Source organism: Balaenoptera borealis, assembly GCF_965194805.1.
Source record: "Balaenoptera borealis genome assembly, chromosome: 10".
Lineage (NCBI taxonomy): Eukaryota > Metazoa > Chordata > Mammalia > Artiodactyla > Balaenopteridae > Balaenoptera > Balaenoptera borealis.
This window is the reverse complement of record NC_138874.1, coordinates 71,462,453-71,490,102: the sequence shown is the minus strand read 5'-3', so window position 1 is coordinate 71,490,102 and position 27,650 is coordinate 71,462,453. Positions and strand designations below refer to the sequence as shown.

Sequence of the window (27,650 nt, the reverse complement as noted above, 5' to 3'; positions counted from 1 at the left end):
TCCGAGTTTGTGCGTATAAATAACACCGTATTGAAAATAGGCCAGAGAAATCTTGGCATACTGTTAACTTCCTCAAAGATAAAGTTCTAGAAGTGAGATTGCTGAGACTGAGGGTATCACAGGTTTAAAGTTGTTGCTACATATTGGCAGAACATTTGTTTCAATTAATATTTCTAACCAGTATACCAGTTCTGGACCTTGTGTTTATTTAATTCTTTTTTTAAAGCTAAAATGTGTCCATCTGATCTAGCTAATCTAGCTAAGAAAGCTGGATTCCCCTCCCACAGGCTGTGTGACCCCAGGAAACCGCACCCACTGCTCCAAGGCTGTTTCTTCATGTTGATGGGGAAAGGATACTCCTTTGCCCACATGTCTAGGTTGCTGTGAGAATCATAAAATGATGGTGGGAGTAAGTGCTTTTTCTATACTGTGACCCACATGCAGGTGGGAGGGTCTGAGCACTTCCCTGAAGGATTAAGAAACAGCCTCTATTGTGGAAACTTCCAGAAAGTTAGAATTACTGGGGGAAATTTGCCTAAAGGGCTTGTTTTCCCAGCCAGAACTGTAGGCTCCACTAACTGCATGTAGGAGCCCCCAGTGGTGCAACGGTAAATGTTTAACAACCTGCTCCCTCCCTGGGGTGGTGGTGGTGGGGTCCGGGGTGGTGGGGGGGTGGGTAGGAAAGGCCTTGACTTTAGCCTTTGCCAATTACCATGGTGTAAATCCACCCTCCAAGCCCTCTTACAAGCTGCCAGTGTGTCATGAAATGTAGTAAAATAATTAGGAATTGATGAGTTTTGAATATTTATTACTTTTGTGTATAATATAATCTATTTAACTGGAAGTTTATATGATTTTAATTGCTATCATGGCTGTGTTTCACAAATGGCTTGCAAAAATTTTTGAAACATTTAATAATTGGCTTTCCTTAGCCAGTCCTAGGTGGCCCCAGCACACCACTGGATGCCCCTCTTGGCTGGGAACTCATTAAAAATGCAAGTCACTTTTCCATCTTTCTGGAGGAATAATGCCTGGTTATGCTGACTTCAGTTTTTACATTTGACTGTGGGCAACAAACTGACAATCTGAATTATCTGAGTTCCAAAGGTTCGGCATTTATATATTAAAATAGTCCAACATTAGGCTGTGCAAGGACTGAGGTCTGGGGTCCTGCTAAGACGTTTGGCTCTCATGCAGGGCTGCCAAGCTCCTCCAGCATACGTCTGGTGCAGAGAGAAACCCAGCAATGCGGGAGAAGCAGGCTTTGTTTCCAGAACCCCATCACTGAGGTCTTGAGAGATCCGTTTTCAGTTGCTGCCATTCTTGCCTTTTAATTATCTTTGTTCGGCTTTATTGTGATCAATTTAATTTGTTGTGCGTTGGGTGGTGAATCCTACAGTGTGACTGCTCCTTATCACATTACTAGTGTTCGTGGCCCGTCATTTTCCAAAAAGCCGACTTGAATTTGTGTATACATTGTGGTCCAAATACGAGCTAGTCATACTTCTTTCACAAAGGCAGGTAAATAATATGAAACATTATTTTGGGATCTCAACAGCGCTATTTCACTGTCATGCACCACTGCCTGTGAATTTGTGCTATGTCAATAGCCTATTATGTGTTGTAGCTAATAAACTAATAATATATTTGCTGGGTTATCTTCAAGTTTTAGGGAATCATTTAAAACTATAACTCAAAATTTAAATAATACGCAGATCCTTTTAGTCTTCTCTTGCAAATAATAAAAAATTCATGTATGCTCCCCTCCGATCTTTATCATATTTGTTGAATTTCTGACAGCCAGAGTGGACTTGGGATGGCGTCTGAGGAGAGCTGTCTGTCCCGTTGTGAAGCGAATCAGTGCTGACCTCCTCTCACCAACACTGGCGGGGCTTCTCTTTCCTCCCCAGGATTGGTGCTCATAGAGCCAAGGATGCTGGCGGGTTCAGGTGACAGGTAGGAGGTGCACTGATCTCGCTGCTTTCTGCCCATTCCCTGTGCACTTGTGGGCGTGCTAGAGCCGGGTCCTGCCTCCTTGACCCTGAGATCCTCCACTTCACCCACCTGGACATGCTGATCGCATGCAGCAGCCTGCCTACCGCAGCAAAGCTAAATGGGATTTAACCTGGGAAGGCAAGGGTGGTTCAACATTTGAAAAATCAAGCAGTGTAATGCATCACATAAATAGAATGAAGGGACATAATCATGTCAATTGATGCAGAAAAAGCAATCCACAAAAATCAACATCCTTTCATGATAAAAGCGCTCAGTAAACTAGGATTAGAAGGGAACTTCCACAACATGAAAAAGGTCCTATAGAAAAGCCAGCAATGTTCTCAATGGTAAAAGGCTGAACGCTTTCCCTGAAGATAAGGAATAAGACAAGGATGCCAGCTTTCAATTCAACAGAAACTCAAGTTCTTGCTAGAGCAATTAGGCAAGGAAAAGCAATAAAATGTGTCCAAATTGAAAAAGAAGAAGTAAAACTAGCTCTATTTGCAGATGACATGATCTTATGTATCAAAATCCCTGAAGAATCCACACCCCCCCAAAAAACCTAATAAGCAAATTCAACAAAATTGAATTTTAAAAAGTCGTATTTCTGTACAACAGTAATGAACAATCTGAAAAAGACATTAAGAAAACATCCATTTACACAGCATCCAAAAGAATAAAATACTTAGGAATCAATTTTAATCAAGGAAGGCAGGGTTTGTACACTGAAAACACGCAGACACAAACCCCACTGTGGAAGGGGAGCTGGAACCAGTCTCACCGCACTGCGGGGGTCAGCCAGCAGCCACTGGTGTGGCTCAATGGGCTGCCCCACGTGCCGGCCCCTAAGTCTCAGCCTTGGGTTCCTTTCTTGGGAACTTTCCTGTGGGAATTTCACGCAGCCTGATCCAGCCTCCCCAGAAATCCCCCGCCTTACCACCACTGCATTCCCGGAAGAAGGCATGGGATCAGCTGCAAGGCTTTGGGTGGTAGGTTGGGGAGAGACAGTGGCTGGTTTCCCCTGGGACACCTCTACCATCCAATAAGCAACTGCATCATCTTACAAAAGAGCCACTTTCTCTGAAGGACTGGGATAGGAAAAGCCAGTCTTAAGACAAGAGTCTGCAATAGCCATTCTGATTATGGGGATAAAAATAAATCATCCTAGCTCTGCTCTGGTGATCCGTGAGCTGCTTTCCAGCAGGCGTGCAAATACCTTGGATGTTGGCTGAAGGCTGCATGGGGGTAAGCCCAGCACGTTTAGAAACTGTGCTAACTCACTGTTGGTCTTTAGGGTCCTGGGATCTCCCCCTCCATGTGGGAGCCATGCTTCCAGAAGGTTCACTCAGTACAAGGTAGCAGCTGATGTCCTCAGAGCTGGGTCCAGAGTGACCTATGGCCAGCACATTTTGGACATAGAGAGAAGGAAGACTCAGCCCTTTCCCCAGAGCTCTCCGCTTGGCTCTCTAAGAACATTCAAGGGGAGGGACCAGCAGCTGCGATCCTAGAGCTCCTGGGTCACATGCATGGCCTTCAGCTGGGATGTCCTTCCTCCCAGCTGAGGTCACCTTTCCAAGGAAACACAAGTTGGAAAAAGACACTTCTGGATCCAAAAATCTCGTTGAACCTTTGCAGTTCCATGGAGCCAGAGCTGGGGTGGAGGGGCTCTGGGCCAGGTTGGGGCTCTGGGGCCTGGAGCACAGCCAAGGACATGCCTGAGGGCCCCGCACAGGTGTCCCTCACCCTGCTCCCTGATGACAGAGAAGTCCTAGGCTATTTGTGTGGGTGTCCTGAGGTTAAGGTCAAAACCCTGAGACAGCTCCAAACAAACCACGGAGAAGCAGCAGCCTGTTATTAAGTCTGAAGGAAAACAAAAGCAAAATTCCCTTCCCCGTTTGCTTGGGGAGACTGAGGGAGAACTCTTCGTATTATGTTTCTCTGTGGCTGGGTTTTCCCTTATGCGGTCCACTGACTCACTTCTTTTTAAATAATGACAAGAAGCAACAGAAAATGAACTCGAAAGATGATACTTCCCTACTCTGATCCTCAACTTATCTTCTGGCACTTTCTCTGCAGGGTTAGCACAAGGCTGAGGCCATCCATAATTCCTGGGAATAGGCTTTCAGTGGGACGGACTCCCAGTCTGGAGGCCGCCCTATACCTGGCCCGCAGCATCTAAGGCAACTCACCACTTCCCCACCTCCCTCGGTGTTAAGTCTGATAATAGGAGTTTTTTGAGAGAGGCAGTGACAAGGTGGCTGGTGTCCCCTCAGGGGGCCCTGTTTTCTAGTGTGAAGAGAGGAGTGTTGCCCACTTTAAACACTTTACACAGCGGCTCAGCCACAGAAATGCTGCGACCGGTGCACCACCCCAGGTAACGTCAGGCTCCTTGGCCAAGTGGACAGGCTATTTCTGGAGGCTCATCGGCTCTGGGATGAATGATCTGATTCTCCCTGTAGCCTAGATTGTGACACAAGCTCATCTCTGGAGTTAGAAGTGAAGGGAAGCAAGAGGTGGCATCTCTGCTTCCTGCTGGGGCTGTGGCTGGTTCATTTCCTGTTAGCTTCTTCTCAGCTGAGAAAAAAGAAGTGGGGGTGGGGGCTGAGAAGAGGAGAAGAAAAGTGGAGACTGGAAAACCCTCCAGGCCTTCTTGATGAGGTTTAAGACTCGCATGTGATGTGTGAAATGAGTTGGCCCGGAGTCAGAGCTCCGAGAAAGTGCTGCGTTGGTCCTTTTGGGGTTTTGCACACCAACCCTGCCGGCTTCAGCAGTGGAGCGTGAAGTTCTTGGCGAGGCTGGAGACCCAGCTGGAAAGCTGAGAGGGCTGGGACGTAGGGGGCTGGGTGGGTCTGGGCCATAACCCCCCCGCCCCTGCTCTTCCCCAGGGAGGGCAGAAACCCTGTATGGGTGGCCTTGGCCAAACATCTGCTTGGAGCAGGAAGCAGGGCTGGGACAGAGGGCCTTCTTGTGGCTGGAAGCAGCCCAGAGCCCACATGAAAGTGAAGGACGGTGGCACACTCCGGTGGGGCTTTGCTCTAAGCCGCCCCTGTGCAGCAGCCAGAGGGGGACAGCACCGGACAGTCTGACAAAGCAGCCCTGCCTCCGGGGTGAGGGGTCAGCACCCCACCGTCCTATCTCCTGCCTGTACTTCATCTAACCCCTTGGCGTCTCTACCTCCCTCTGGAATATGTGGTTAATAGTGTCTCCCTGGTGGGATTGTTGAGAGGGTTAGAAGGAACATATGCACATTCTGGGGCAGAAAGGAACTGACCCAAGTAACTTTGGAAAATGGTGTTTTCAACTAGAAACTATAAGGCTAAAGGCAAAAGGAACTGTGTGTAAACACTGTACTCTAGTTGGTAAAGTAGCTTCCCAAGGGCTAACAACTTTGAAGCTGTTATACCTGCATACTGGGGTTGGACAAGTGGGTAAATGGACAGTGGGTGGTGGGAGCCTTCCTCCCAAGTTGTGCTGGGGGAGCCACAGCGCTCAGCTGGGCCAGGGTGGTGCACTGCAGTCCAGACGCTGGTCGGTGAGCTGTCTCACCAGAACATACTTAAACATTGCATTGAAATTCAAAGTCTGCTGAATTACTATGGCTGAGTAACAAATTGCCCCAAAATTAGTGCGTGAATCTATGCTCACAGTTTCTGAGAGTCAGGAATTCATGCAGGAGATGGTTGAATTCAGAGGTGGTGGCTTACCTCTGCCCTGAGATGCCTGGGGCCCCAGCTGGAAGATTCAAAGACTGGAAGTTGGAATCATCTGAAGGCTGGTTCATTCACATGTCTGATGGCTGGCTAGGACCTTTGCCGGAACTGTTGGCTGGAACACCTCCATGTGGCCTGGGCTTCCTTACAACACGGTGGCTGAGTCCAAAGGAGAGTGGAGAGAGAGAGAGACAGAGAGAGAACCCAGAGGAAGTCATATTGTCTTTTATGACCTAGCATTGAAAGGCTCCAAGCCTCACTCCTCTACATTCTGTTGGGGGAGGTAGTTAAAAAGTCCACTCTGGTTCAGGAAGAGGGACCCTGTCTCTCGATGGAGGACTGTCAACTTCACACTGTAAGAAGAGCACATGGGATGGGAGCACTGGTGTGGTCATTTTTGGAAAATACCTACAATCTCCCATAGACCCTCCTAATTTTTTTCCCTTTCCCTGAGGTCACCACTGTTCCCAGTGAGGTGTGATTATCTCCTCTGTGCCTTTGCATTCATAGACAGTATAGACTTGGTTTAGGGCTTTTGGGGGAGGGGATACATATTTAGTTTTTATATAAGTGGAATTCCCTTACATCTTGCTTTTTTCACTTAACATGGATTTACTTATTAGTACATGTAGATCTCTTTATTGCAGTATAGTATTCCACAGTTTGGTTATGTTGTAATTTACTTAACTACTTCTTTATTCTGATGATCTTTGAAAAGTTTCCTTTTATTTTCTAGTATGGATAATACTGTAATAAATATTTCTCGATGTGCTATTTCACCCACGTACACAAAATGTGAACGTTTCCCAGGAAGGAGGTGTTAAGTAAATTGCTGAGTTGAAAGAGCCCACTTTTTTTTTTTTAATATTTATTTTTATTTATTATCATTTTTATTTTTGGCTGCATTGGGTCTTTATTGCTGCACCGCGGGCTTTCTCTAGTTGCAGCGAGCAGGGGCTACTGCTCGTTGCGGTGCGCGGGCTTCTCATTGCGTTGGCTTCTCTTGTTGCAGAGCACGGGCTCTAGGCGCGCGGGCTCAGTAGTTGTGGCTCACGGGCTCTAGAGCACACGCTCAGTAGTTGTGGTGCGTGGGCTTAGTTGCTCTGTGGCATGTGGGATCTTCCCAGACCAGGGCTCGAACCCGTGTCCCCTGCATTGGCAGGTGGATTCTTAACCACTGTGCCACCAGGGAAGCCCTGAAAGAGCCCACTTTGAATTGTAATGGGTGCTACCAAATTTCCTTTGAGAAAGGCAAGTCATGCACTTACCAATAGAGTGTAAATGTGTTCATTTCCTTTTGTTCTCACCAGCACTTAGCAACTGTCAATCTTTTAAATTCTTGCTTGCCTTGTGGGTGAAAACAATATACTATATAGCATGTGTTTTTAATTTGTAGTTTCCTTCCTAGAGTTAGGTTGAACATCTTCTCATATGTTTATCAGCCATCTGCCCTTCTTCTCCTGGGAATTGCCTGTTCATTTCCTTTACTGAACTGTTCATTTCAGTTTTACTGAAAAGCAGAGAAATGCAAATTTAAACAGTGAGATTTTTTTTTTTAGCAATGAAATTAAAAAAGATTGACGTGTATACACTGATGTGTATAAAATTGATGACTAATAAGAACCTGCTGCATAAAAAAAAACTAAAATAAAATTCAAAAATTAAAAAAAATAATAAAAAAGATGACAAAGATTCTCAATGCTTGTGATTGATACATTTAAGTTTAGAAAAGCCACCCTATAATTACGAATGTTAACTTATATTTTCTTTCTAAACATTTTAAATTAAAAAGCAACCCCAGAGCCATAAAAAATAGTCTTAGTTGTCTTATATGAGGTGATACCAAAGTTGATTTTTTTAAAAGTGAATACAAGTTTTCAGCATCACTTTTTTTCTCCCAGACTTTTGTTATTTACTTTATCTCTTAAAAATTCAAATACGTCATGTGATCTTTTTCTGGACTATCTTTGTCTTCCATTGATCTATTTAATTTTTGTGCTAGTACCCCTTGTTTTTAAAGGCAAGTCTCTTAATTTATTAGGCAAGAAAGAATACATTTGCAGTGTTTCCTCTTCCTGCCAGGAAACATTGTCTCTTTGTAGGTGCAAGTGTGACTTTCCATTGCTCAGTAAAGCTCTGTGGTATTTTCCTTTACATAGTGGCTTCTAGTTCTGGAGGGGAGTATATTCCTAGATGCTGGCTGTGCCGGTGGTGTTGTTGTTGCTTTCAGGATATTGGGATTGTTTTCAATCTATCACCTTTTGAGCTGTTGAGAATTTGAGATCCAGAGGAATCGAGTTGGTGAGACCGAGCAGGGGTTGGGGGGATATGGGGAGAAGTGTTTTGGAGGAAGTGTCTTCAAATCCTAAGACATCCTGGAGCAGAGAGAGACGGCAAGCTGGAAGATGTGCCAGAGTGATTGTGTGTGGAGTGAGGTTTGTGCAGGTGGAGAAGCAGGAGGGGACTCTTGAGTTGTGGGGTGAGAACCAGCCTGCCTTGGGGCTACAGGGATCTGAGGGGTAGAAAGAAGGCAGCTCCCCTAGGCAGGCAGGCCCCTGTCAGCTCATCCAAATACTGTCCAACGTGTTCATCGTTTATTTATTCATTAATCTGACAATTATCTCTAGAATGCTTGTTAATGTGTCAATGTATTCCAGATGCTACAGATATAGAGGGGGAAATGAATGACGTCTCTCTCCTCATGGAGCTGACATTTAGGAAGAAGCTGATGAATGCAGGGAAGTTGTTATGCATATACATGCACGTGTTATAGAGTCTGAGGGTGATGGATGCTGGGTGGCTCTGATAGGTGCTGTTTCAGCAGAGATTGCAGAGACAGAGTGAGCCACGCGGGGCCTAGGGGAGGGCGCTCCTGGCAGAAGGTAGGGCAAATGCAAAGCCCAGAGGCAGGGGCATCCCTGGTATGTTTGAGTCCCTGGAGCTGAGCGAGGGTAAGCAGAGAGGGGGGAGACTTGAGGAGGCGCCTGGGGACCCAGGCCACGGAGCTCCAAGAGCCCTAATGAGGCAGCAGTGGCGACTCTGGAGTAGTGGGGGGGAGGCAAGATTTCAGGTCACCCGCTGCTGCCACAGTTAAGGTGGGCCCACTTTGTTGTTGGGTGACGATAGTACATGTGTGAGCATGTGTGTGGTTAAGTGAATGTGGTCTGAATTTGTATGTGTGTGTGTATGTTTCTGCGTGTTTAAATATGTGTGTTTATGTATGTTTGAGTGTATGTTTGCCTGAGTGATTATGTGTGTGTCGGTATGAATATACATGTGTTCACATGTGTGTAAGTGTCTATGTGCGTGTGTTTAGGTGTTTGTGTCTATTTGTGTGTACATGTGTTTATATGTGTGTGTGTGTGTGCTTTATGTTTGAGTCCCTGACAATACACAAAGCAGGAAAGGTCCCGACAGGGAATGAGATCCTGGTGGGGGGCCTCTCCTGGCATCCTGGCTGGGTCTCTGTCTTTGCCATGGGTCACAGAACAGACCAGTGTCACTGATGAGGTCACAGAATAAAGCCAGGAGCCTAGTGACCATGGATGCCTAGGAGCCACTCGGCCTGGGGTCAGCAGAGGGCTTCAGCACTGCCCGAGCCAACGCTCACCCAGCAGCTGGAGCTCTGAGTCCCTGGGCACTGGTGTCATCATGAAGCGTCACTTCACGGACCATAGGGGAGAGCAGTCACCAACGGACGGGACCACCCTCAGCCTGGCCAGCCCAGGGTCCATGGAGGAGAGCGTGGAAGTGCACTGGTCAGGTAAGTTGAAAGAAAGGGTGTGGCTGATGTGTCCCTGAGAGGGTGGCCCTGGAGGGGAAGGGGAGGGGAGGGCACCAGATTGCCCCTCGGTGCTGTCACCAAAGTGCTGTGTTGACCATAAAAATGGATGTGGGTCTGACCGAGGCCGCTGTTGTGAGCACATGAGGTGATTTCAGAAGGTATGAGGATGAAATCCTAAAATGTTAGTCATATATTTTAATGTGCTTTGAAAAAACCAGAATTGACATGTCAGTTCTGTGATTTCAGCAGTGATGTAAAAATTTCCTTTATAATAAACGGATTAAAGTTAATCTAGAACATCAATTTGAAGTGACCGTGGGCAGCACCTAAGGGTCACACCGGCTCTTGGGACTGAGTGGCCGGCACCAGCTCTGGTTCCATCAATCATTTCAATGCTCTGTGCCTCAGTTTCTTAATTCGTCAAAAATCATAACAATGGAATTTCTTAGGTTTTTTTTTTTAATATTAAATGAGTTAAAATGTGGCAAGCACTTAGCACTTATATGGTGACGGGATCCAATGAATGTTCAAGGAAAGGGTGAGATGCCCCTGCGGGAAGACAAGACATGTTACAAATGCCAGGGGGAAGGTGGGGCTGAGTGACCTGGCCAAAGCACTTCCCAAGTCTGGCTTTCTAAACTGGCTTTATTGAGCTGTGATTTAAATACACAAACCTTACCGATTTTGTGTACAATTTGAAGAATTCTGCCATGTACACATTTGTTTAACCACCACAAAGATCATGATGCAGAATATTTTCATCACCCTCTAAAACTTCCTAGTGACCCTTTACAGCCAGCTCCCCCGCTGCCCTTAGCTTCTGGTAACCCCTGTTCTCTTCTCTCTCCCTATAGTTTTGCCTTTTCTAGAATGTCATCTAAATGGAATCAAATACTCTATGACCTTTTTACCCTGAGTTCTTTCATTTAGCAGAATGCATTAGAGACTCATCCATGTTTTGCATGTAACAGTAGTTTATTCCTTCTTATCAACAAAGAGGATTGCCTTGTGTGGGTAGGTGTCCCACAGTCTGTATTCAGCAGCTGATGGCCTTTTCGGGTTTAGTCAAGGCCTTGGATATGACATTCAGACATTATTTGATCCCCGTCATCACATCCCTAACTTTCAGATATATCTGTTTATACTTTTGATCCTTACCCTCGCCCCAAGAGAAAGGCATTTCATCCCCACTTTATGGGGAAACAGGCACAGGGAGGAGAAAGTACCTGCCCAGGGGCCCCTGGAGCCTGCATCCTTTCAGAGACCTGAGGTGGGTTGTGGCACGGCTGCCTCAGCACCGATGAAAATGTCCTTCTGCCTCCCAGGGACCTCTAAGAGAGAGGAGCCGTCTCTGCGGCCTGGCCTGGCCGTTGCCCACGAGGAGGAATCTACTTCTCCAGCGAGGGTCGGGGCGTGCTGGGCTGGGGCAGCTCGCCGTCGTCCCGGCCCTCCTCCGGGTACCAGTCCTACTCCCAGTACCAGTCTTGCTCTTCCAGCACGTGTGGCGGCGAGGACGCTGCCCGGCAAAGCGTGTGCGCCTTCTACACCCATGTGAAGACCGTGCAGGGTGTGGCCGTGGCCTGGGAGACCGACTGTGGCTTTGAGCCGGTCGGTCGGCAGCCCCGCATCCATGAAGCAGAGTTCATCAAGAGGCAGAGGCGGAAAGGCTCCTCCTTTGAGATGGCTTCCAACACCGACCTGCGCTGGGAACTGGAAGCCGGCAAGAACACCACCTGCCCAGAGCCGGACGACACGGAGCTGCTGGTGCCCCTGAAGTGCTGCCTGCAGGAGCTGTGGGCCACCCCGCACTGGCTGGTCACCACCAGCCACGGGCTGCGGTGTGTGGCCTGCTGCCGGGTCTTCCCCACGCTGGAGGTGCTGCTGGAGCACGCCCAGTATGGCATCCAAGAGGGCTTCAGCTGCCAGATCTTTTACGAGGAGTTGCCGGAGAGAAGGTGGGCCCGGGGCCAAGTGCAGGAGCAAGAGCCAGAGGAGGAGGGGCAGAGCACTTCGGACAGTAGTGGAAGTCCAAGACCCCATGTCAAGTTGCTTCCGTCACAGTCACGGTCAGAGAAGCAATGAGCTGGAGGTGATGTGCCCCGCCCTGCGCTCACCTCCGGCACCGCAGCTGCTCCTTTTCCGGCCATCAGGACCACAGCCACGGGGGCAGGGAGAGAGGATGAGGGCCGGGGAAGGAAGCGTGCCAAAATGGGAGGGCCGTGAGAAGGGACGGGGAACACACCCTCCAAAGGGCACAGCGTTTCAACTACAGTGCATTTCAAAACCCGAATCAAGTGTTTCTGACGGTGGGTGCAAGACCTGAAGCCCGCAAGCGTGTGGCCAAGGGAATTCTTATTTTTCTGGTGGGTCTAGCGGGTCATGACTCACAGGAGAGCCAACTGCAAATGAAGCATCAGCCCTATTGTTTTCATTGTTAGGAACTCATCATAGGCCCTAGTTCTATGTCTTATTTTAATGGGATTAAACTTGAATAACTCAAAGTTTAAGGCAATGACTAATTGAGTGAATCGTGTTATTGGATTGGACCCACCGGAAATTGCCATTTCTGCAGGTTACACACTGGCACGGACATCCCGAGACAGCAGGTTCCCAGAGGTAGAGATGGGGGCTGGGTAAGTCCTGCTGACCCATGAGTTCAGATATGTCAACTCTGTTTTAAAATGTTGCTACAAAATTTTTCTTTGCCCTTACAGGGGGCTGCATTCATTCAAGAAAATACATGGATGGCCCACTGTGTGTTAGGCGTGCTGATGAGACACGTACCCCAATCGCGCAGTGAGAGGCAGATAGGACAGACGACTGCAAGCCAAGGGGATGAATCACCTAAAGGAGGTTTGGGGAGCCCAGCGGAGGGCCCCCAGACTCATGCTGGTTGTTGAGGAAGGAAAACGTTCCACACAAAGGCTGGGAGGACAGGTAGAATTAGTGAGACCAGGAGTTTTCTTCAGAGTCATTAAAACTAAGAAAGATTGTTTCTAGGAGCGGGTGAGCCATGTTAAAAGTGAGAGTGAGTGGGAGTGAGCTGAGGGTAAAATGTTTCCTTTCATTTGGCACATGGAGGTTGCTGATGGCCGTGATGAGAGGGGTGCCAGGGACTGAGGGTGGCAGAGGCCAGGCGGGCATGGGGCAGTAGTGGACACACAAAAAACCACTGGACACAAACATTAGACAGCTGTGCTGGCAAGCTTGTCTAAAAAGGAAAGCAATGATGGCTTAGCTGGACAAAAGGAAACTACAAAAAGGCAAAGATGGGGAGAGAGCAAGTTTATATGTAGTGGGAACGATCCGAAAGAGAGAGGGAGGCTGAGAATGCAAGAAAAATGGGGAAAGAAGAGCCACCTAAGAGGAGGCTGGATCCTGACCAGATACGGAGAAACCAGCCCCTGACGAGAGAAACTTCATGTTCTCTGTCGTAGGCAGGTGGGCAGTTAGGTCAAGTAGGGCTTGGGAGCCAAAAGGATGGAACTTGAATTTTTTCCCCTGAAAACTGCAAGGAGCTCCTGAGGAATTTTAAGCAAATCAGGTTGGCCTTTGTGAAAGATCTCTGTGGTGAGCAGGGTCAAGAAAGGATGAGAGAACATCACTGGTGACAAGGGGTGCAGTTGAAGAGCTGTAGGCAGGGTGAGTTCAAAGAGATTTAGGAGATGCGAATCACAGGTTTGGGCTAGTGTTTGATGAGGGTGGTGAGAAGAAGTTGTCCACAACGACTTCCAAGTGTTGTTGTTTTTGTTTTTACCTGAGTGGTTGGTGAATGTGGGTTCCATTTTGGAGCACCAAAGGACAAGATTTGCTGGGATGCCCATGAGCCCACTTTTGAATAAGCTCAGTTTATGATAGAAACCTTTGGAAGGGAGCTAGTTAGAAGGATCTGGGGCTTTGAAGAGTGTTAAACGGGATGGAGATAGATTTGTGGTCATCTATGTATGTGTGGTTACCATGGCCCTTTCCGTGACCTTGTGTTAGATGCATTCTCTGTACCAGTCCCAGTGCAGCAGAAGCTATGGGATCATTTTGGAATGGATGTCAACCATGGGGATGATATTGCAGCACCATTTTCAAGATGCAGCAGAGTCACAGACTTTCTCAGTTCACTGTGAATAGGGCTGGAGGACCTTCAGGAAGAAAAAAAAGGATAGGACAATGGTCCAAACTTTGTCAAGCTCTTCTGAGAAGAGCTATGTGGTGTTGGAGGGAGCTCAGTAGGCAGGTAGAATCCAAGGACTATCTAAGGGGAGAGGAGGCAGCTGAACCAGAAATAGTGAGCACTGGTGAAGAGGAGAACATTTCTATTTAGAAATCAGTTGCAGAGGGAACAAAATGAGGCATGGCATCTAAGCTCTGGAATTTCAGCCTTTAAAAGACAAGTGTATTTATGTGTTAAACATGGATATTCTAAGGGCCAAGCATTGTTCTAAACACTTTATGAGTAATAAGTCATGTAATGCTCTCCACAAACCAATGAGGTGGGTCCTAGGATTAGTCCTATTTTATAGGTGAGTAAACTAAGACCTTGTCAAGGTCATAGAGCTGGTGTACAGCGGAATCAGGCTTCACACCCAGGCAGCCTGGTTCCAGAGCCTACACTCTAACCATCACACAAAGAAGCAAAATTTTAACATAAAGACAGATGCAAGGTATTCAGAAAAGCAAACATGTCAATTCCACAGGTTGTATTTTCTTTAGATTAAGTAGTAGCAGCTGGAGACAGGGGGAAAGATGATGGGCATTAAGGACAAATGAGAGATGACAAGAACATTGGCGAAACAAATTTTTATGTAGAGGATAACTTCAGCTGACATGGATGGAGGAAGGAGGGGATAAAATTGTTCTTCAGATAGTGACTTATTTTTAAAACATATCTCAAACTCAGCTGAGGTAAGTATTCATTCATGGTTTAAACTCATCACTTTGTAGAGACCTGGGACCTCCACCAAATAAGACAAGGATCAGGGTGAGTAAGGGGAACCTTTCCAGAGGATCAAGGGACCTCAAACATTTTAGATCTTGAACCACTTTATACCCTTTATTTTCCCAAACTACAGAAAGAGATGGAACTTATTTTATGAAATTTACAGAAATGTGACAACAAAGCCTGACAAAGATGGCACTAAAAGAGTAAACAATATATTGATCTCACTTATAAACACAAAATGATACCTAATCAAATTTATAGAGTGTGAAAAGAACAATTCACCATGACTTGAGTTTGGGTCATCTCATGACTGTAAAGACAGAAGTTGTTAAATCTAACGATACTTCATATTGAAAGAAGGATCTTATGATAGTCTTAGTAGATATTAAAAAGAAAAATATTCAAAAATAACCCCATACATTTATGGTCAATTGTTTTTCACCTATGGTGCCCAGATAATTCAACGGGGGAAAGAATAATCTTTTCAGCAAATAGGCTGGGACAACTGGATATCTGTATGCAAAAGAGTGAAGCTGGCTTTCTACCTCATACCACATACACAAATTAAAATAAAAAAGATCTAAATGTAAGAGTTAAAACTATAAAACTCTTAGAGGAAAACAGAGGTGTAAATCTTCATGATCTTGGATTAGGCAATGGTTTCTCTTAGATATGACGCCAAAAGCACAAGCAAACAAAAATTATATAAATTGGACTTCATCAAAATGAAAAACTTCTGTGTTCAGAGGATACTATTAAGAAAGTGAAAAATGATCCACAAAATGGGAGAAATAGTTGCACATCACATATCTGATAAAAGTCTGGTATCCAAAATATATAAAGAACTCTTATAACTCAACAATAAAAAACAAGTATCCCAATTTAAAAATGGGCTAAAGATTTGAAAAATATTTCTTCAAAGGAGATATACAAATGACTAATAAGCATATGAAAATATACTCAACAGCATTTGCCTTTAGGGAAATGCAAATCAAAACTACATGAGAAACCCACCAGGATGGCTATCATAAAAAAAGGACATAATAATAAGAGTTGGTGAGGATGTGGAGAAATTGGAACCCTCAGACAATGCTGGTAGGAATGTAAAATGGTGCAGCCACTTTAGAAAACATTCTGGCAGTTCCTTAAAAAGTTAAAAATAGAGTTATTATACAGCTCAGCAATTCTGATAATTGAAAACAAATGTCCACACAAAAACTTATACATGAATATTCATAGCAACATTATTCCTAATACAAAAAAGTGAAAACAACCTACATGTCCATCAAGTGATGAATGGATAAACAAAATTATTCAGCCATAAAAGGAATTCAGTACTGATCTATGCTATAATGTGAATGAACCTTGAAAATATTATTCTAAGTGAAAGAAGCCAGACACAAAAGGCTACAAAATGCATTATTCTATTTATATGTAATTTCCAAACAGGCAAATTTATAGAGACAGAAAGCAGATTGATGGTTGCCTGGGATTCAGGGAAAGGAGAGGAGCGAGAAGTGACTGCTAATGGATATGGGGTTTCTTCTTGGGGTGATGAAAGCATTCTGAAATTAGATAGCAGTGATGATTACACACTTTGTGAATAGCCTATAAACCACTGAATCGTATGCTTTAAAAAGCTGAATTTTATGGTATGCAAATTATATCACAATTAAAAATGTAGTAAATACAACAATAATTCCTATATTATTTTTAGAACTAAGGATAGAAATTTTCTTCAGATGGTATAGAGTATTTATCTTAAACCAAGTAGCAAAAAATCTACAAGTGTTCCCATTGAAATCAGGTAAAATATGTCATCTATTACAATTTTTATTTAACATTGTTCTGGAGGTTACAACCAATTCAATAAAACATGAAACAGAAAAGTTATATATAATGGACAGATAATTCTGTTCATTTTTTAGAAAAAGACAATATACTTACCTTGGAAACTCAAATGAATTTCCAAAAAAAAGAGGTAATCGAAGGATTGAGACAAAATATATATCAAAAGATTTCCTATGTACTAAATGTGACTGATTAGGAAATAACATGGAAAATATTCCATTCAATAGATACACAGATATTCTTGGAAATATTGCAAGTGCAATGAAACATCAAAGTGATTATCTCCAGTTGATAATTGTTGATAAATTTTGGTTTTCCTGTAACATGCATTATTCTTTGTTTTCCATTTGAGGAAGTATGGCTTTTATAATAAAAAGGCAATAAAACATTTAATCAAACATTACCTGAGGTTAGAAGTGACATTGGGGGCCTTCCGTGTCCACATTTGTGGTCTATAGACCACATTCTGAGAAGCCCAGCTCTTGACATCTTAATCCTTGGCTCTTCTGAATCAAATTAGCTTTGATTTTAAGAGCACTTTCTAATGAATCAGGACTCAGCCAACTCAAGAGAGTTAAATTACAAAGCTCTTTTTGTGGTGTGTCCTCATTTCTTATAAAGGTTGAAAGCTGTGAGTGAGAGGGAGATCTCATGAGAAAACTGTGGTGGGAGCTCAACAGCAAGAAAGGGTAAAAGATAGTGAAACTGGGAAGAAAACAAGATCATGAAAACAGGGCTTTGCAGGGAGAAGAAGGGGAAGGCACTGCAGCAGGATGAAGGAAATGGGAGAAGGGAGACAGAAGGGGAAAGAGAGAAATGGCAGATGTTAAGGAGGATACATCGACAGGGGAATGTGACATCACAAAGGCAGTCCAGGTATGAGGCTTCGGTGGGGGAAGATGAGGGTCCATCAAAGATGTCAGAGTCCTGACTGACCTTTCCATGGGAGTCTCTGAGGTGCTCAGCTATGGATGCTGTCATGGGCTGAACTGTGTCCCCCTCCCCCAAATTTAAAAGTTGAAGTCCTAACCCCTAGTACCTCAGAATGTGACCTTATTTGGAGATAAGGTCTTTAAAGAAGTAAGTAAAGTAAAATAAGGTCATTATTAGGCTGGGCTCTAATAATATGACTGATGTCTTTATAAGAAGAGGAGATTAGGGCTTCCCTGGTGGCGCAGTGGTTGAGAATCTGCCTGCTAATGCAGGGGACACGGGTTCGAGCCCTGGTCTGGGAAGATCCCACATGCCGCGGAGCAACTGGGCCCGTGAGCCACAACTACTGAGCCTGCGCGTCTGGAGCCTGTGCTCCGCAACAAGAGAGGCCACGATAGTGAGAGGGCCGCGCACCACGATGAAGAGTGGCCCCTGCTTGCCGCAACTAGAGAAAGCCCTCGCACAGAAACGAACACCCAACACAGCCAAAATAAATAAATAAATAAATAATAATTAAAGGTGCTAATAATTAAAAAAAAAAAAAAGAAGAGGAGATTAGGACACAGACCCACACAGAAGAAAGACCACAGAATGAAGACACAGGGAGAAGACAGCCATCTGCAAACCGAGGAGTGAGGCCTCACAAGATACTAACCCTACAGACGTCTTGATCTTGAACTTGTCCTCCAGAGCTGGGAGATAATACATGTCTGTTGCTTAAGCCCCCCAGGCTGCAGTGTCTTGTTATGGCAGCCCTAACAAATGAATACAGATGCTGGAGAGCAAGAGCCAGAGGCAGGCAGGCGGCAGCCAGGAAGGCTTGAGGAGGTCCCTGTCTCCGGTGGGGAGGCTTCCGGGTCTCAGGCCCCCAGGAGAGCAAGCGCGCAGTGGGTGCAAAATCAGTATTTTGTCGATTTATATGCCCAGAATGGCATGACTGAATTTGGGACCAAGAGGCTGACTTATGGCAAATACGGAGTGGGCTTACTGGCCCTGAGCGCTCAGAGTGCTTTGGGCTCCCATCAGAGGGGATCTGGTGTGTGTGTGTGTGCGTGGTGGCACGTAGGTTGGTTAAGAGAATACAGTATGTTCCCTTCCATTCTCTTCTAAGTCTCTACTGCTTGCCCTGTCAGTGAGACTGAGTGGAAGGCCCCACCTGGAGATGAGCTGGGCCAGGGATGATGAGGACCAGGATGTGCTGAGCTGTAGGCAAGATGCAACAAGCGTTCACAAAAGCAGTTCATGAAAATGCCATGTCTCGAGCTCAAAGCATGGCGCCAAGAGCCAGACCCTGTGTGTACATGTAAGCACGTGTGCGTGCATTTGTGTGTGAGTGGGTGTGTACGTGTGTGTGCATGTGGTACGTGCTGCCCTGCACTGGGCCGTGCTGTGCCTGGCTGGGCTGGAGCACAGGGACCTGGAGAGAAGGTCCGTGAACAATGCTGTAACACCTGAGGGCTTGCTGATGCTCTGCCGCCGGACTTCCTGCGGCCCCTCCCAGGGCACACCCAGCAACTGCAGCGTGAGGTACCATCGATCTCAGGAGAAGAGAGTGAGAATTCCTGACAGCAGTATTTTGCAAACTTGAATACTATCCTTTCAAAGGCCAAGAACAGGCCCGGGTTGACTTAGTTATTGCTGCTTACACAATGACTTAAACAACACAAATATTCAAGTTTATAGTTCCTTGATAACCATAAAAATAAAAACAAATTTACACATTAAATACAAGCACAATTACAACAGCAATAAAACTCAAACTAACAACATTAGTTTTATGTCACTGCTGAGCTTGGTGTTTGCGAAAACAAGTTGCTTCCTAAATGAATATGGGACTGAATACAAGGTGGATTCTTCTGGGGCTGATGGGTTCTCACTGCAGCATGCTAAGATGACACAATCTCCCAGCCTGGACAGTATGTAAAGCTATACCATCTGAGATCATCCCAATTGCCAACCTACATGCAGGAAAGACATAGAGATGACTGATGGCCGGTGTCTTGTATTAGGTATCAGAGAGCCCAGCAGGGACATTTACGATGCTGTGTGTAGAGATTTGTATAGGAAACCGTGGGGGCTCTGAAGAGGGGACTTAACTCAGCCTTTGGGGGCTTGGAAGGCTTCCTGGAAGAGGTGATACCCCTTCAAGCAGAGTCTTGAAAGGATAGAAACCCAGCACCCCCCTGAGGGAGCAACTAGCCCAGACATCCCAAACTGAGCTAGGACTGGGGCTCTGCATTTCTAGAATAAAGGCTATCACTATAAAGAAGGAAAAGAGGGTTTGTTTTGCCCTCTAGAGAGCTTGTCCCTTTGTCCCCATGATCTTCTCTTCAGGCAATTAACAGTTCAGCAATTTCATCATCAGAGAGCCATTCATTGACTTAAGACTTGTCCTTCTCTATTTTAATTATAATATCCTTGGAAAGCTCACACACTAAGACAATTATCAGCCTTTTACATGAATTATTTCATCAGTTAGCTAGAGGTTCAGAGAAAGTCCCTGAGGGAATGGGAACAGAGTTAGGGCAGGGCCGTGGAAGAGAAGTGGGGCCAGATCTTGGAGCTCACCTGCGGAGGGGTGGGTGCCAGGAAGAGGGAAATGTACCCTGAAGATGTCTTGTATCTCTCATCCGTCCTTGTGTGGAGTGGGGTGCATATGTGTGTGCCCTCAGGGGAGTAAAAGGGTAGGTAGAGTGGGATGTCTTCTCACTCACCTCTGAAGGAGGTTACTCTAGATGCCGCACAAAGCACTAGCTTCTTGCATCTTGTCCTCATCCAGACAGGAAGGCTCGGAGGAGCAACCGGGCCTGCCAGAGATAGAGGCTGGCTGAGCTATCAGCCAGGCTTCCCTTTTGACCAGCCCTGGCTCTATCTGGGCCAGTGTTTTGGAGGAGCCTGAGCAGTCCTGACTCTGATTTTACTGGCCTGGGGGGAGCTGAGAGCTGGACTCAGCACTCCTCTGCAGAGGCAGAGAGGAAAACCAGGCTGGCCGTGAGATACTCGGCTGAAAGATGCCTAGTCCAAGAACAGCATGGTGACCTGGAGCTGGTGGAAGACAATCAACAGCCAGTTTGTTCTTGGACATGACTCTGAATCTTGTGCACCCTCTTCTCACAAAACCCCAGAAGCCCTCGGTTGCCCCAGTGACTGCATCAGAGACTTCCCATCACTCTCTCTGTTTCTAAAGTGGGCATGATTGGCATTTTGCGTGGACTGTTATTTCCCATGCAGGACTGCCCACTGCAATGTAGGGCATTCATGTCATGGCCTCTGCCTCTGAATGACAGTTGTGCATCCACCCCTCAAATCATTGTGACAATCAAAAATGTCCCACACATTTCCAAAAACCCCCTAGGGGGTCCAAGCTGCCTATTGAAGGTTGTCTTTCCAAGGACAGCCTCTGCCAACCTCTAGCACTGACCTTTCCTTGTTTGATTAACCCAAAGTAATAAGTACCCACAGGGCACAGGGGATGGAGCAGGGAGACCAGGATGGGCTCATCCATGCGGGGATGATGGGGTGCTGAGGGGGTGGATGCTGGCATGAAAGCTGCTCCCAGCTCCAGATCTCTGTGGCCCAATAAAGGCTGCTATTTAGGAACGTCTGAAATGCACGAGAGGAGAGAATTATCTTCTCCCAGACTCCCAGGCTATGTTTTTCAGTCCTAGGCTAGGATGAGTGAATGAAGGATTTTCTTGGTTCTCTTGTTGCCTTTGTTTTGGGATCAGCTGTCCCTCTCCTTGATAGCTGACCTTGGTGACTGAGTCTCTTTTCTCCTGGCTCCCTACCCCATCTCTATTTGTCAGCTGTCTTCATCAGCTCCCTCTTTGGCTGCCTTCTTCTTCCCTCCTCCTCCTCCTCCCTTCTTCCCTGCTGTTATGGGCTGAATTGTATCTCCCCCAGAATTCACATGCTGAAGTCCTAAGCCCTAGCACCTCAGACAGTGACTGTATTTGGAGATAGGGACTTTAAGGAGGTAATTAAATTAAAATGAGGTCATTAGGGTGGGCCCTAATCTGATATGACTGGTGTCCTCATAAGAAGAGAAGATTAGGACACAGACACACAAAGAAGAAAGACCAGGTGAAGACACAGGGAGAAGATGGCCATCCACAAGCCAAGGAGAGAAGCCTAAGAGGAAACCAAACCTGCTGACACCTTGATCTCAGGCTTCTAGCCTCCAGAACGGTGAGTACAATACATTTCTGTGGTTTAAGTCCCCCAGTTTGTGGCACTTTGTTATGGTAGCCCAAGAAACAACTTCCTTTCTTTCTCCTTCACCCTTGAGATATACATTGATGGCCCACCAGGCACTGGGCACTGTGCAGGAATGGGTTTTCTAGGGCTCAGTACTCAGCCCTTCTCTTGTCTCAGATTCTAGACAATGACACTTGTTTTCAAGGCATCTCACATTGGCTTGAGGATGAGTCAATTGTCTTTCCTTTTTCTCTACCCTCACTGTGAGTTATAGACTCTGAAATTCAACACTTCTCTTGGATTACTGTCAATTGCATTGGAGATATTAGACTCAAAGTAGCCCCTGCCTCCAAACCTAGTGGTGCCCCCTCTGTGATGCCTGGGGGACCCTTGCGACACCTCCCCTCCTTCACTGATGGCACCCACCATCATTGGGATGAAGTGCAAACTCCTGGATCTGCCATTTGGGGGGCCGCTAGGGCTTTGTTCCTGCCTGTTCCTCCATCCACATCTCACTCCCCAGACTCAACTGGTCTTTTAGGCCCCCAGAAGCCACCTGCAGGACTTGAAAGTCCTGTGTCCTTTAGCCTCTGTGCCTTGGCACATGTTCCCTTGCCTGGAACAGTCCCTCACCCGCTGCTGGCGGGACTCTCCCAGCATCCTTTAATTTTCAGTTCAAGGGCTGCTTTCACGGTAGATGTTGCCAGCAGGACTAGGAAGAGCAAACAGGCATGGGCTCTGTTGTGATCAGTGATATAGATGACCTGTCCAGTTCCTAATCCCACCCTCTTTCCAGTCCCTTCCATCTGGAGACTTCTAGAATCTGGGGGCCATTTCTTTCTGCATCCAGCCTGCAGAGCCTGACAACCAAGCTCACAATCACTGCTAAGGTCATGGAATGACCCAAACTTATATACTATAGCTTGGTTTGGAGAAGCTATTTCTATCTAGATGTACTGTCAGCCTTATAGCTTCATATTTCCTTACCTTTAGGGAAAAACCAGTGCACTCCACACCCCTTCCCTAGTTGTGCATGGGAAAGATGCTGCAGGTTTCATGGAAGTTCCACCATTGCTGGTTGATGGCTTCTCCTTCTGATTGGATGGATGCATCCTCTGTAACCATGATCTCTTCTTTCCTATCCTCCCTCCATCAGTCACAGCTGAAACCCTTTCTGTCCGAAGTATACTCTTTGTTCACTCCCTATTGGTGATAATTCAAGCATGCAACTAAGTGCTTTTGGCTCCAAAATGCCTGTGAGCATTAAGGAGGAGGAGATCTTGAAAATTACTTGTATAAATCCAGACTGAAAAAGTAACACAGAAACACACCTAACACCTTAGAAGGGGGTGTTTACTTTTCTTTGGTGCTTTTAGCTTAGGAATATACTTGCTATACACAAAATCAAGCTGATTAAAAAACCACGCCCTCTTCTTTCATCTCAGACCAGGTTTTAGCAAACAACTGAATAATGGAAGAGGAAAAGGAGACCTCCACTCCCCAGCCTGCCATGTGATAGCAGAACACATTTATTTTGAGGGAATTTGGATTTCTAAGATTCTTTCGGTGGTGACGGATAGAATCAGCATTAGTTGAGTAGGGCCTCCGCATAGCTTAGTGTCCACAGGGACCTGGATCAACTTCAGAACAGTCTGAATGCTCGTCCAGAAACCCCAGACAGGGAGATTTTTAGAAGAGATAACTTTTGAAAATAATTGGATTGTATTATTCTTCTAATTCAGAACATAGACCTGATGGAGCCAGGGGTTGGACAAATAAGTTGGTGGAGGATTTTTAAATTGTCCTAAGGTTGTAAGCGAGTGAGCAGGCAGCGGGCTGAAGGTAAATATCTGGAAGGCCTTTGCTATTGTAGTCCAGAACAACTGAAATACTGCATCTCATCTGGGTCATTGGCAGTGTCTGCCCTGGAGACTGGGTGTGTTTCCCTGTTCCGGGGTCATGCAGCAAAGGTCTTATTAAGATAGTCTGGTAGATTATTTGGGAAGCTGAAAAGTATTGGGAGAGCACACAGCTGAAAAGAGAACAGCGTTACGTATTGCAGAACTGCAGGAAAAGCACTTTCCAGCCCCTAAATCTCCAGCACAGCATCAATTCTGGCAAAAAGAAAGTGAGGCAAAGGGTGGGCATTTAAGTCTAATGCTGAGTGGAATATCTGCTCAATTCTGCAAGGAGAGAACGATATTTAGAAATGATACAATGGTGGACTTCCCTGGCTGTCCAGTGGTTAAGACTTCACCTTCCAATGCAGGGGGTGTGGGTTCAATCCCAGGTCGGGGAGATAAGATCCCACATGCCTTGGGGCCAGAAAAACAAAACATAAAACAGAAGCAATATTGTAACGAATTCAATAAAGACTAAAAAAATGGTCCACATCAAAAAAAAAAAAAAAACCTTAAAAAAAAAGTGATACAATGACCAAAGCAAAAATTGGCTCCTTTAAATGTGACTGACCTGTGTAAAGAGCCCTTTCTACTTTCCACCAATGGGGAATAAATAGCAAGCACAAAGGTTGAGGTGGGAGGTCATGGAGGACACCAAACAGTCCTGCCGCTTCCTTAGCGCCCTGCGCATGTGCAGTCATGCTGACATGCCATTTTACATGTGTCACCTTCATCTGGACAATGAGGTTCAGAGAGGTTATGTTGCCCAAGGACCCACAAGTGGTACCCGGGGTGGGATGCCGGTTGACTTTCAGAACCAGCCCTCCTCCTCTGGCATCCTCTCTGCTGTCTCGCCAAGCGCTGTCTTCCATAGTCAGAATCCAAGTTCCCCGTCCAGATACTCTGTGGCCCAAGAGCCCTGGACAGGTCTCCAGTCCTCTTTGAGCCTGAGCTTACTAACCCGTAAAATGGAGCCTGGGACCTCACAGGGATGGGGTGTGAGGCTTAGTTGCTCACACATGCAAAGTGGTTTCCAAGCTCTGGTCTGGAAGTCTCCCAGAAATGTGTGCATTCCTGGGCTGTAGGATCCAGTTGGACATCCGTTCTTGCCCTCACTTCTTGTCCTTGGCATCAGACCCAGCAACCTTGCAGCCAGTTCCCCGCTGGCTCCCCAGTTCCATCACCCACCCGGTGGGGAGGGGTGGAGCTGCTCCCTCCAGGCAGACTGTCTGGACAGTCAGCCCAGTCTCTGCAGGGCCCTGCTCCTTGTGAGGGTCCCCAGCTAGAAGAGCCCTAGGGAGACCCTGGACCCCAGGGAGTACCTGGCATTTGGAGAAATCACAAGGGCTGTACACCCACTGGCCTGGGCTGCAGGGTGGACGTCTCCTCTGGGACGTGCCCTGGGGCTGAGCATCAGTGGGCAGCACCAGCTCTGTCTCCATGCCTTCCCCACCCCCATTCACTGCTTTTAGAGAGAAGGATAGGGTGCCATGTTCTCTTCCTCTTCCAGGGACCCCAGTCCAATTAGGGCCCACATTTTCTGGAACCCCACAAAGCCCTCCCCTGACAGACACACACAAAACATACCTCATATACACTTACTTTGCTGTAGAGATGCTGCACTAGCACGTCAGGCTCAGGTCCCAAATTTAGAAGCATGGTGAAAAGACCATCGGCTCAGAGTGATCTGGGCTGAACGGCCTTGTCATCACATCCTGGCAAGGATCAGCCCTTTCATCTCTCTTCCTCTGCTTCCTTATCTGTAATAATAAGAGTAAAGATAGGTGACATTCACAGGCCAGGGGCCAGGTGCAGTGCCTTAACTGGAAATGTCTTACTTGATCTTCTTCAACACCCAATGAGGGACATGCCAATTTCCCCATTGTACAGGTGGAGGAAACTGAGGCACATGGAGATTGAAAAGCTGTCCCAGGGTCTCACAGTGTCGGGATTTAGTGGCATGGTGCAAAGTATCTAGCCCAGGTCTGTGGGTGAGGGCACCCTAAGGGGCCATCATTGTTTATAGTGTCCACACACTCTGAACTTATCTGTGTGGACCTTCTCAATTTTCCAAGCGTCCCTGTCCCTGATACCCTCCCACCCGCATCCAAATTCAGCTGCTCCTTGGCTCCCAAAGGTCTCTGTGGAGCGACTGCAGGAGGTTCCCTGGGCAGCAGGTTAGCCTTAGGTCAGGGAAGCCCCCGCATTTGGGAGTCGCCCCCCACCCTCTGCCCAACCTCCAAGACACCCTCCCCTTAGCAATAACTGGCCTGTAATGCAAAGTGACCTCCAATGTCATTGCATCTAGTATGTCCTGTGTCTGAGCCATCGCCTCCCAGAACCTCAGTTTTCGCATCTGTGAAATAGGGGTGGTGAAATGAGCCGCCCACAGATCACAGAGAGGATCGCCGGCGGAGGCCCGCGCCTTAGCCCGGCGCCGCTCGGGGCGCCCAGAAGCCCTGGCCCGGCGGGGGCAGGCGGCCCGAGGGGCGGGGGCGGGGGCCGGGGCCGAGCCGGGGGCGGGCGCGGGGCGGGCGCGGGGCGGGCTGCGCGGCGGCGGGGTCGGTGGGGGGGCGGGTGGGGGTTGGTTGTGGTGGCGGGCGGGCGGCGGCGCTGCTCCCGCGTCACAGCGCCGGGCGCGGCGGGGAGATGCGGCTCCTGGTGCTGGCGGCGGCCGTGCTGCTGGCGCGGGCTCCGGCCCCGGGTAAGCGCGTTGGGACCGGGCGCCTCGGGGACCCCTCGGGTGGGGCGAGGGCGGCCGGCGCCGGGGAGCCCGGGGCTCGGGGCTTGGGCCTGGCCGGGAGGCCCTGCCGCCTCCGGGCTGTCCCCTCCCGGTCCCCGTCGGCGTCCGTGGGCCCGGGTCTGGTTGTCCAGGCGGCGGAGCACAGCGGCGCCTCCCAAGGGTCGGAGATGCTGCGCCCCTTCCTCGCTCCCCGCCCGGCCGGGACCCCAGCGCTCCGCGGAGACCCTCCGCAGCCCGGTTCCATTCCAGAGGCCAGGCCTCCAAGTGGAAGATGCGAGCAGAACCGTGCGAGCCCTAGTTTTGGTTTGTTTTCTGTTTTCTTCCCAACAGGCAGCACCGACAGCTGTTGGCAGGTTAGTGTGGGCAGCAACTTCCCTTTAACTCTCTTCGGAGAGTTCCTCAGAGGACCCGGTCCGAAGGGGCCGGATCTGCGCCGCTGGCGGTTGGGGTCTGAGGACTTGTTCGCGGGCGTTTCATGATGACCAGGCCTGGGGAGATAGGGGATCCGCGGCTGCCTGGAGCCGCGGGCCCTTCACCCGTTTCCAAAGCCCCGTGCTTTAGGGGCAGCCCCTACCCGCATTGCTAGCTTTCATTTGGGGTTTCTGCTCCCACTTCTAATTTGCCGAAGAATTTTCTCTCCTTATTTCTCAAGGCTGAAAGGGCTGTGCTGGCTAGAATAATAGTAATAATAAATATATCGATGGCACTCACATTTCCTGGGTGTCCATTGGGAGCTACAGTTATCTCATATAATCACGACAGTGCCTCAAAGTAATAATGACGAGAGTAAATATATATATCCAAGTGCTTTGCAAACATTAACTCAGTTAAGCTTGCCTCTGAGGGAGGTGCTATTATTATTACCCCCATTTTATAGATGAGGAAACTGAGACCAGGTCCATGAGTTGACTTGCTTTAAGTCACAAGGCTTATACGTGGTGGAGCTGGGATTTGAACGCAGGAGGCCTGGCTAGGCTATGTTGCTGGTGTTTTGTAAGTAAGGGGGCTGATGCGTAGAGTTAAGTAATTTTCCGAGGGTGGCCCAGCTACCAAATGGTGGAGCTGGCATTTGAGCCAGCATAGATCAGAGTTTTAGGGGGAAGGAACTTGCATCACAGTGGGAAGAAATTTACCCATTGTCCCCTGGCTACCAGTGCAGTGGAGTTTCCAGTGAACTTTGGAAAATGTTCCTTTCACACTTGTCACTGTCTTGGCTGACAGTTACTGGAGGTTTGACTGAGATGGTTGGACCATGGCAGCTCTAGTGGCCAGCAGCCAGTGAGATACAGGGGGCACAGGGATCTTTGTCCCCTGTGTTCCACGACCACCTTCTTAATTGCAGGTGCTGTCAGATAGGGTGTCCCCAGAGAGGGGCTTTTTGGGGGTCAAAGACATTCTCATGTTTCCAGGAGACCTCAGGAGCCTAGAGAGCTGGAATTAAAGAACCGTTAGTCCACCCTGGCTGTGCCTAAGGCTGTGTAATGATGACAGCCCCTGCTAGTGCAGCACTCACCGTGTGCCTGTCTCTCTTCTAAATTTTTCACCCACAATCCCTCGTCATGGTCCCCCTCAAGAGAGAGCCTGGCAGAATCACTTTATACAT

General features: G+C 47.4%; 2 protein-coding genes across 5 annotated transcripts in view; both read left to right on the top strand.

Moving 5' to 3' along the window:
- The first annotated feature begins 8,041 nt into the window (after nucleotides 1-8,041).
- Nucleotides 8,042-25,749, top strand: FAM170B (family with sequence similarity 170 member B). The gene is given in 3 exon segments (XM_082407146.1): nucleotides 8,042-9,468; nucleotides 10,815-10,868; nucleotides 10,871-25,749. Coding segments are annotated over 3 exon segments (867 nt in total). The 5' UTR covers nucleotides 8,042-9,356; the 3' UTR covers nucleotides 11,572-25,749.
- Nucleotides 25,750-25,893: 144 nt separating this feature from the next.
- VSTM4 (V-set and transmembrane domain containing 4) overlaps nucleotides 25,894-27,650 on the top strand; it is an 89,946-nt gene continuing 88,189 nt past the window's right edge. For all 4 annotated transcript variants that reach the window (XM_082407142.1, XM_082407145.1, XM_082407144.1 and 1 more), the window contains exon 1: nucleotides 25,894-26,008. In XM_082407142.1, coding sequence (XP_082263268.1) covers nucleotides 25,954-26,008 — 55 coding nt within the window. In that variant the 5' untranslated portion in view covers nucleotides 25,894-25,953. The remainder of the gene's footprint in view (nucleotides 26,009-27,650) is intronic.